Source organism: Pholcus phalangioides, unplaced genomic scaffold (genome assembly GCF_987345545.1).
Source record: "Pholcus phalangioides strain wild (caught in Gottingen) unplaced genomic scaffold, Ppha-v1.0 ptg000014l_1, whole genome shotgun sequence".
Taxonomy (NCBI): Eukaryota; Metazoa; Arthropoda; class Arachnida; order Araneae; family Pholcidae; genus Pholcus; species Pholcus phalangioides.
This window is the reverse complement of record NW_028301607.1, coordinates 9,430,773-9,440,708: the sequence shown is the minus strand read 5'-3', so window position 1 is coordinate 9,440,708 and position 9,936 is coordinate 9,430,773. Positions and strand designations below refer to the sequence as shown.

The 9,936-nt window shown below is 38.0% G+C and overlaps 1 protein-coding gene across 1 annotated transcript; it reads left to right on the top strand.

Moving 5' to 3' along the window:
- Positions 1 to 90: 90 nt before the first annotated feature.
- Positions 91 to 8,554, top strand: D2hgdh (D-2-hydroxyglutaric acid dehydrogenase). The gene is made up of 7 exons (XM_089241698.1): positions 91 to 434; positions 2,296 to 2,493; positions 6,205 to 6,398; positions 6,570 to 6,738; positions 7,536 to 7,712; positions 7,828 to 7,937; positions 8,079 to 8,554. The coding sequence occupies exons 1-7, from the start codon at positions 185 to 187 to the stop codon at positions 8,493 to 8,495; spliced, it is 1,515 nt and encodes a 504-aa protein (XP_089097824.1). The 5' UTR covers positions 91 to 184; the 3' UTR covers positions 8,496 to 8,554.
- Positions 8,555 to 9,936: the final 1,382 nt, after the last annotated feature.

The window sequence follows — 9,936 nt, the reverse complement described above, 5'->3', positions numbered from 1 at the left end:
CCATTTGAATCTCATTGTGACATAAACTTGTATTCGGATTGTTATGGAAATCGAATAGAATAATTAGTTGTAAACATTTGGCAACAATTGGAAGACGATGTTTGCAAACAAATAGAGCATCTTATCTGTTTGCTAACTTGTGGAAATATGTAGTTTACTCACCTTTTGGTGGCCCTTTTGAACGATGTTGTCAATAAAATCGAATGTTAAGAGACTAGCTAAAAGCGTTTTCTGCAATGGAGATTTACCAACGAGACTTTTAAGAAAATCCGAATTGAATGGACGTCGCTTATGCTCTACCGTCCGTGGTGACTACAAAAAGTTAAGCTCAAGCGACGTCGAGTTTTTCAAGGGGATTTTAGGTGAAAATTCTGTTATCACAGACTCCGATGAACTGCAGACATACAACACGGATTGGCTTAGAAGTCGAACAGGTATTTATTGACGCATCCGTGTTAGGAGACCCCTCCCAAGGGCAAAATTCTCCCAGGGGCCCACTTACTATAGTGAGTTTAGTGAATATAAAAATCCTAGAAATATAACGGAATTCATTCCATACTTGGAGTATTTACAGGTGCGTTTTCAGCCCAGGGCGGAAAGTTCCGGGGAGGGGTGGTAAATTTGAGGAATGAGCAGTGAAGAAAATTAGTAGAATGGAAGGGCGGTGAAAATACGTACGACCCAAACGCGGTAAAACCATAAATCCACCTCTGCCTAGAGGAAAAGGACTAACTGGGCCAGTGGATGACCGAACAAGTAATGTAGGGAACGAGGGACCAAATCGGTGAGCAACCAGAAGAGTGATCTAAAGAAGTTGGCAGCATGGGATGGATCAAAAGAGGGACCTAAGTGAGTAACATAGGCGGAGATAGACTTGGAAGTCTGGGGTGGGGGTACGATGATTATGTTAATTTATCTATACATATATGCATTAGATCACCTTCGAATTAGTCGACTTCACCTTTGATGCTGGGGTTGCTTCCCCCCATATCTCCGCCCATAACCTGGAAAGCGAGGGGCCTATACGGTGAAGAATCCAAAGGTTGGCCTCTAGATAGTAAAGGACCAGGTCTGTGAGTGATTAAAAGAGTGATCTCAAGTACTTGGGAGCAGGCCATTGAGCAACCAAAAGAGTGATCTCGAGAGTTTGCAAACATTCGAATGACCAAAAGAGGGACTAGGTCAGTGAGTGACCAAAAGGTTGAACTGGGGAATGAGGGACCAGATCAGTGAATGATCAAAAGTATAATCACATGCAGTTGCAAGCATGTGAGTGATGAAAATAGAGGCATAAGTGTTTGAGCGATAGACACAAGGGGGGGGGGGAATCGAAAAAGTGAGGGGTCGGGTCAGTGAATGACCAAGATAGCAAGTGACCAAGAGAACTAGGGACCAAAAGAGTGATCTAGAGAAGTTTCAAGCATGTGAGTGTTCAAAAGAGGGGCCTAATTAAAAAAACATGGGCATCTAGAGAACATGGGATCAGGTCAGTGAGTGACTAAAAGATCTAGGGACTAAGTTTGTAAGAGTGATCGAAGTGTTAGCAAACAAGGGGCCACGTTGGTAAATGATCAAAAGAGTGATCTAGCAAAGTTGCAAGCACAAGAAGGACTTAATTACAATGACCTAGAAAGTCAGGGGACGCAAAGTGGGGGATCCAGGGAGTGTGGGATCAGGTCAGTGAGTAATCAAAAGGTTGAACTGAGGAATGAGCGAAGTGAACAATCAAAAGAGTGATGTGAGGAAGTTGCAAGTATGTGAGTGACCAAAAAAAAAAGACTTAAGTGAGTGACCCAAAGGTGATTCAGGGAACAAGAGATCGGGTCAGTGAGGGGACTGAGAGCAAGGAACCAATGAACAAAAGGTGGATCTAGAGAGGGAGGGATCAGGTCAATGAGCAATCAAAAGAGTGATCTATGAAGTTAGCAAGTATGAGAGTGACCAAAAGATTGACCTAGAGAGCAACAGATCCAGAAGGGGAAACAGGTCAGTGAGGGATTGAAAGAGCGAGAACAGGCCAGTGAGTTACCAAAAGATGGACCTAGAGAGCAAAGGATCGGGTCAATGAGTGATCAAAAGAGTCATCGAGAGCAACAAACTCTGTCAGCTCTGTTTCGGAATCATGAAGTTACGTGATCTTTAAAACAGATTTAACTTAGCATCTTCAATAATTTTTGTTTCTTTTCTTCCCAAGCGACTTTTGACATTTGTGACTTAGATTTTAAACATTTCATATTGTGCAGGTGTTTCAATTCAATAAACTATTCTATTAAATTTTATATTATCTTATTATAGGTACCAGCACCTTAGTGTTGCGCCCGAAGTCAACCGAGCAAATATCAAGAGTTCTCTCATACTGTAATGAGCATAATTTAGCGGTTTGTCCCCAAGGTGGTAATACTGGACTAGTTGGAGGAAGCACGCCAATATTCGATGAAGTCGTCCTTTCTACGAGTCTAATGAACAAAATTCTGCATTTCGATGATGTGACCGGTAAAGAGTGTGTGTTCATGTAATTTATTTGTTGTGCATTTTAGTTTGAATTTATCTGCTGTGTTTCTTTGAAATTGTTCCTACTACTATGTTCAAAAAATTCCAAAACATATTTTATTACAGAAGAATGAATACAGACACAATCTGCTGATATGGCATCTCCTTCAAAGTAATTGGGCATGGTGGCCCAGGTTGATAAGATACTCGCCTAAAGTACCGAAGGATGTTCGGAGGTGTCACGAGTTCGATAACCGGTTCGTTCTTGTCAGAAAACTTTCCTGACACAGGGGTGCAACAGAAACGGTGACATGACCCACAGAAAAAATTGGTACAAAAAAGGGAGTCCCCATCAAGGGTCTGTCAGCTACGAGTATAAAAAAAACAAGAATGCCGTTTGAAATAAGCAATAAATTGTAGGTCCTGGTCTAATTAGCCCTCGTGTGCAGAAAATGACCGTGATGCGACAAAAATTATCAAAGTAATTGCCCTCTGCAGTTATTGTTCATATGAAGATGTAAATGCAGTGTAAGCATTTTTTTTTTTATCCTCCTCAGGGCTCCAACTTGTTCTACTTTTCGGTAAAATGTTCTACTTTCTCTGTTCTGTCCTACTTTTTACCACACAAATCCTATCAACAAAATTTGTGTAACTGTTTTTAATTGAGGAGGGAATAATTGATATTGCAAAATAAACAGAGAAACTGGCTGATTTTGTAGAGATACTGATTTTTGGAAAAATTTTCATCTCTGTCCCTACCAGGACTCAAACCCGTGTCCCTCGAATAAAGCATTTGAGGGCCCCAGGTTCAAGTCCCGGTAGGGGCAGAGATGAAGGTTTTCCAAAGATAAGTATCTCTACAAAATTATGGTTTTTCTGTACATCTTTCTCTAAATAAAAAAATAATTGAGATATATTTCTAAATAATACAGATCGAGTAGGTTGCAATTAATGATTCTGCTGAAGCAGAAATTATATCGTTTTTAAGGTTATTTGGGGCGGGAGGGGGCCGGATGGGGACCATTTGGTTTATTAATTTTCCATTTGCTTAGTTTGAGGGTTAAACAAGTAGAGCAGCAGTCATTAAGACCTTGTGTCTGGATGTAAAATATAATTTTGTATTTACTACATCATAATCTTGGACAGTAATTTAAAATTACGGCCCACATTTTGCGTATAGACGGAACAACAGTTTGCATAATAAAGCAGTTAGATACGTAGACCTATTCTAAGTTTATAGCATTCAGTTGTCTTCTGTATTTTTAGGGCATGCAAACAATATTTGCAATGCTCAGTAAAGAGCTAGAAATGAAAGTGCTTCATTTGTTAAAAAACGATTATACTGGCATTGACCATTCGCTTCACCTTGACTTATTGACATCGCACCTTGTAATTTACACATTTTGCACTGTGCTTTTGGAAGTTGTCTCGAAAGAGTGTCATTCTTAAAAAACTTGCATGTGTCTTCCTAATTTGCATTGAGCATTGTCGAAGAGAGTTGACAGACTGGACTGTGGAAGACTCCAAAAAAAAAAAAAGGATGTAATATATAATGTGAGGAGAGACAGAAAAGAATTATGTGTGGTTGCTACTACCCCATTTTATAGCCGAAAATTGCTTTTGCAATGAAGTCATTTTGCTTTGGCTCGAGTAAATCTTGCAGGATACTAAAATAGTGCTATGGGGGAAAATTTTAATTTGGATTTTTTTTTTATGAAAAACATTTTTTAGGGATTTTCTTTTATTATGCTATGATTATGTTGTCTAAATGGGGTACCCTCCCCAATCTACTTTTTTGAGTGGGAGCCCTGCATCCTCCAGTGCTTTCACCGCTGTTAAAAAGTCTCACCTAAGAGAACAGGTCTAAAATTGTAAAATCTTCAATCATTACACTTCACTTATAGTTAGAAAAATTGATGGCAGCACACTACACATAACAAGCATCACCCAGGAACAAACTTTACAGATTTTTTTTTTTTCAGAACATGAACATGCATATTCCAACATGTACCAATTTGTTAGCTATTCTGCAGAGTAATATGGATGAGGTGCATGTTTGGTTTAGTAGTGCTTTCGTTGCAGCTCACTGCACTTCTTCGTAACCTGAGAATCATCGCCCCTTAAATAAATTCTTTAAAAGGAAAAAGTCATATGGGGCAAGATCAGGGGGAATAAGCTGGTTGTAGAAATGTCGGAATGTGGTGCTTTGACAGGTAATCTGACACCAGGATTCATCTGTGAGCCATTATCATGATGGAGCACCTACAACTTGGTCCCTTAATGATCTGGTCACTTGCATCTCACCGAATCATGCAGATGTTTAAATACTGATTTAAAAAGTTAATATCTCCTCCAAAATCCTATCTCTTCCTATCCAATATCTCCTCTTAGACCAGGAGTCTTCAATCCATGGACTGTGGGCTAAATGTGGCCCTCAGAGCTTTTTGCCATGGCCCACCGACCATTTTGCAAAAATAGCTATTTCACATAGAAAACTATTAAACTACAGAAGAATCTGTAGTTTAATAGTTTTAATAATCTAATTTTTAAAAAAAAATCAAAGAGCACTGGCTACTGAAATCTACTGCTGTATCTAGAACTGCAAGATATTTTCTAGATTCGGTGGTAATGCAGTGCATTTGATACATTAAGAGCACAGTTATTAGGACTTTGGCGAACCCGGGGCCAAAACACTTTGTTAGACCTGATTTCATATGCTTCAAGAAGTAAAATGCATCATCTCAAAGGTTTACATAATTACAGATTTTAAGAAATGCTGAAAAACACCTTAATGAAAAAATAGCGATTTTCGAGTTATTGAAAAAAAGTAATTCCATAATTGATGAAAATTTATAATTAATGAAAAAATAGTTACGGAATTACTGTGAAAGAAATGATTTCATAATTAATGAAAATGTGTAAATTTAATGAAAAAATAGTTTCAGAATTATTTGGGGAACCCTGTGTTGAAAAAACAGGGGATTCCTCAGTATGACTTGGTGGCCGGCAGGCTTCATGCAAAGTTCTAATTTGGCTCGCAATGTCTGAAAGGTTTAAAACTCCCCGTCTTAGACATTGTCGGGCTGCAACCACATGCTTTGTCAGTTGAGGCAGGCACATAGTTTATACAGCACCTCTGTATAATGTTTAAGGAGCTGTTAAAGTATAAATTTGGTGCCCCCTCTAGTCCAGCACCAGACCCCCCACACCCCAGTTGCGACCTTAGACACTGCACAAGCTTCAATTCTACTCCTGCAATTTGAGTAAATCTAGGGTGGTTAGACAAAATGCACTTGTGTTTATTAAAATGTGTCACTTTATTCATTCAGGCAAGCATCTCACAGCCAAAAGGCTGAGCAGCAATATGGGTTGACGACTGCAGGTTTGAGTGATGCCGAAAGCATCTTCTACCATGTTTGCAACATGTCAACAGGCTATGTCATATACCTGAATCATACATCCTTTACGAAAGAGAGACTCTGGATCATTCACTGATCTAGTCCCATACCCTATATGTCAGTCTTTGGGTTGCTCACATGTTTGCATATTCTCTGGGTCACTCTTTTAGTTGCTCACATGTGCTTGCACACTTTCTGGATCACTCCTTCGGTTGCTCACTGAACTAGTTCCCCGATCTCTAAGCATAGGCAGATTTATGGCTTTGTCGTACTTTTTCCGTTCTACTCTAATTTCCTTTACCTTTTTATATTTCAGGAGTTCTGTCATGTGAAGCTGGTTGTGTTTTGGAGTCACTAAATAACTTTGCCGAAGAACGTAATTTCATTATTCCTCTGGATCTGGGATCTAAAGGAAGTTGTCAGATCGGAGGAAACATTTCAACCAATGCCGGTGGACTCAGGCTCATCAAATATGGGTCGTTACATGCCAATGTGCTTGGTTTGGAAGCTGTAAGTTATGATTGGCCTTTGTTGCTAAAAGGTGATGGACTTGTGTCCATTTGGGTTGTTTTGCGATAGTTTTTCGATACATTTTACTATGTTGTAATTTCAGCTGCAAATTTATCGGAAGTATAAAATATTAGTGAGGGACATATTCCTATTTATTTTGTTTTTTCACAGGTGCTTGCCGATGGACGAATTCTTGATTGCATGAATGTGATGAGAAAAGACAATACTGGGTACGATGTAAAACGATTGTTCATGGGATCTGAGGGTACCCTCGGCATCGTTACTAAAGTGGCTCTTGTCTGTCATACGTTGCCTTCTGATACTGCTGTAGCATTTCTTGGTAAATTGAATTATTATTATTATCCGAAACGAGCGGTGGAGTCTATATATTTTTTCAGTGTGTTTATCTGATATTCAAATTCATTCAGTCCAAAAGAGCAATTTTTAAACTAAAAGAAGAAAGTAGAATGAAATCAAATTGATGTTTTCCCACACATGCTTGAAGTCACTCAGGCCGCTCACTGATCTAGTTCTTAGCTCTAGATATATATCACTCTTTTGGTTACTCACATGCTTGCATACGCTCTAGGTCATTCACTAATGTAGTCCCTCACTCTCTATGTGATTCTTTTGGTCACTTGCATGCTTGTACACACTGTTATCTAGTCCCTCGCTCTATATGTCACTCTTTGGGTTGCTCACATGTTTGCATACCCTCTGGATCATTCATTGATCTAGTTCCTTGCTCTCTATGTCATCTTTTATTTGCTCACATGCTTGCAGACTAGACTTTTTCTGGGTCACTCATTTGGTCGTTCACTGAACTAGTTCTCTGATCTCTAAGCAGAGACATATTTATGGTTTTGTTGCACTTTCCCCATTCTACTCTTTCTTGACCACTTATTCCTTGAATTTTCGGCCCAGGCCTATAGCCTGCTTAATGCCTCCCCCGGTAAATATGCCTCAGCATGCAAGGTCTGACCTCATTGCTTAAGAATTTCATCTATACATATTATGTAGCATTGAACTGTTGATATTTTACGGTTAGAGCCGACAGATTTCTAATACTTGTGATTAACAAATGAGGTATCGTTTTATTTTTACTCATGACCATAATACAAATACCAATCATTCCAGGTTGCAAAAGTTTCCAGCAAGTTATCGAATCTGTCAAGGCTATCAAGAGCCACCTATCTGAAATGCTCAGCTCCTTGGAGATGTTGGATAGCTACGCAGCTCAAACCGTCCATGATAACCTGAAGATAAACATTCCGATATCACAACACACTTTCTACATTCTCGTTGAGGTTTCTGGTATAAGCAATTTTTTTGTTTACGTTAATTTAAGAGGTGCCGCTGGAATATTTACTATTATTGACATAAAATGACTAATATGTTAGAATTGTTTTGTTTGTTTTTTTTTTTTCAGGATCAGATCCGAAACATATTGAGGAGAAACTAAATTCATGCTTAGGTTCGCTGATGGAAGGAAATCTTGTCAATGACGGAACCGTGGCCTTTACGCCTAGTCACATAAAAGTATGATGTTCGTGTAAATAAAAAGCTCCTGCTAATAATTATTTTTACATCAAAAGTATTCGTTCAATGGTGAATAATTTAAAATAAGTTTGAGTTTAGTATTTTGTTATCTCTTTGAAAACATAATGAATTTCATTTCAGAGTATTTGGGCTGTTCGAGAACGCATAACAGAATCACTGTTAATGGAAGGTTGTGGTTACAAATACGACATATCGCTCCCACTTCAAGATTTTTATGAAATAGTTGAAGTTCTGAGATCAAAACTTGGTGACCGAGTGACTCGTTGCTGTGCTTATGGTCACCTTGGTGATGGAAATCTTCATTTCAATGCCACGACTAAAGCATTCAATCCTAATGTTTTGGGTATAATCGAACCTTTCATATACGAGTGGGCATCTGGCAAGAAAGGCAGCATAAGCTCCGAACATGGTATAGGTTTTAAGAAGAGGAAGTATCTGCACCTGAATAAATCACCAGAAGCTATTGATATCATGAGGTGTTTGAAACGACAACTCGATCCAAAGAATATTTTGAACCCGTACAAAGTATTACCTTGAAAACTGGATTATGTATTCCTCAGATATTTTATTAAATATTTTGTTTTGCTATGCATTTATGTGAGGTGGCACATTCAGAATATATTCATAATAATGCTCGCTATAGTGCTGCCATCTCAGACTATGAGCGAAGCATTATGATTGAATATTTGTACTATTGTAGGCTTGTTGATCTTTTTTAAGGGGAGATTGAATCGCATTTACACTTCTACATTCGGAAGAGGCACATACCAATAATAACGCCAGGATTACACTATAAGAGTTTAATAAAAGTCATTGTATAAAACTTAGAAAATGCCACCAATAAGATTATTTTTGTGATAATAAGATTATTGGTTACATTCTAGAAAATGCAACCAATAAGATTATTGGTTACATTCTAGAAAATGCAACCAATGATCTTATTGGTAGCATTTCAGGGTTCCCAGCAACCTGGAAAGTCAGGGAATCAAAAAACGGTCAGGGAAAATATGAAATATTTGTCAAAAGTCAGGGAAAATTCTAAATACTTGGGAAAAGTCAGGGAAAAAAATCAGAGGATAAATCTACATTCAAATGGTTTACCTTCACTTTTTTTCCATGGAAGATTATTTTTCAGATCCCCAGGGAGAGGAAAAAAATCCTTATCAGCATTTTCCTCCAGATCCCCCTACTGAGAGATGTCTTATCAGTTGAAGGGTGGGATTTTACAATGTTGGCCAAGAAACAATCTGCCCTCCTTTCCATTGTTGAAAGCAAAGCCAATACCAGCTCTTAACTTCTTTTCTATTTCTTCTGAAAAAACATTTTATTTTCTTGTTTTTTTTTCCTGCCTGTGGGTAGAGAACCTTTAGGCCCATTTCACACTGAGCTGACTTGGGTCCAGATCCGCATGCCATTTCACAGGAGCACTAAAGTTCTAAAAAATCTTGTGTTTGAAATTTGTGCATAAAAACTTTTTTTTCCTAATTTTTGTAATTATTTTTCTCCTTCACCCCTGATTCAGTGCTCATAGGCAGCCTAGAGCTATTCTTTGGTGGTTTAATTTAGAGCCCCATAGAATAATCTTAATAGTTTAATTGTAACATAAAGATGCCTTTTCAGTTTGATCGTCACAATTAGTCAATGGGAGAATATATCTCAAAATATTTTCAAAAGGTTTTGAAAAAAAAAAATCTAAGATGTGTCTTTTTAGAAAATATGAAAAAAAATTCCAAAAACATATCCAATGATGTTCCAAAAAAAAAAAAAATCAGGAGATATCAAAGACTTTGCAAGTAGAAAAAAGGGGAGGTGTGGAGACTTTCAAAATGTCTGTGATTAGAAATGTTCACATCACAATTCTATTCTGTGTTAAGCCCGGATTACACTATAAAAATTTTATTCTTTTACAAATGCAACCAATAAGCTGATTGGTTGCATTTTCTCGAATGTAACCGATAAATTTATTGGTTGCTTTTTT

Excerpts from the sequence above, each read along its gene's own strand:
- D2hgdh (XM_089241698.1), top strand. The coding sequence starts at position 185 with ATGTTGTCAATAAAATCGAATGTTAAGAGACTAGCTAAAAGCGTTTTC. Across the intron at positions 6,399-6,569 it reads ATGTGCTTGGTTTGGAAGCT|GTGCTTGCCGATGGACGAAT; the intron begins GTAAGTTATGAT and ends GTTTTTTCACAG. Across the intron at positions 7,713-7,827 it reads CATTCTCGTTGAGGTTTCTG|GATCAGATCCGAAACATATT; the intron begins GTATAAGCAATT and ends TTTTTTTTTCAG.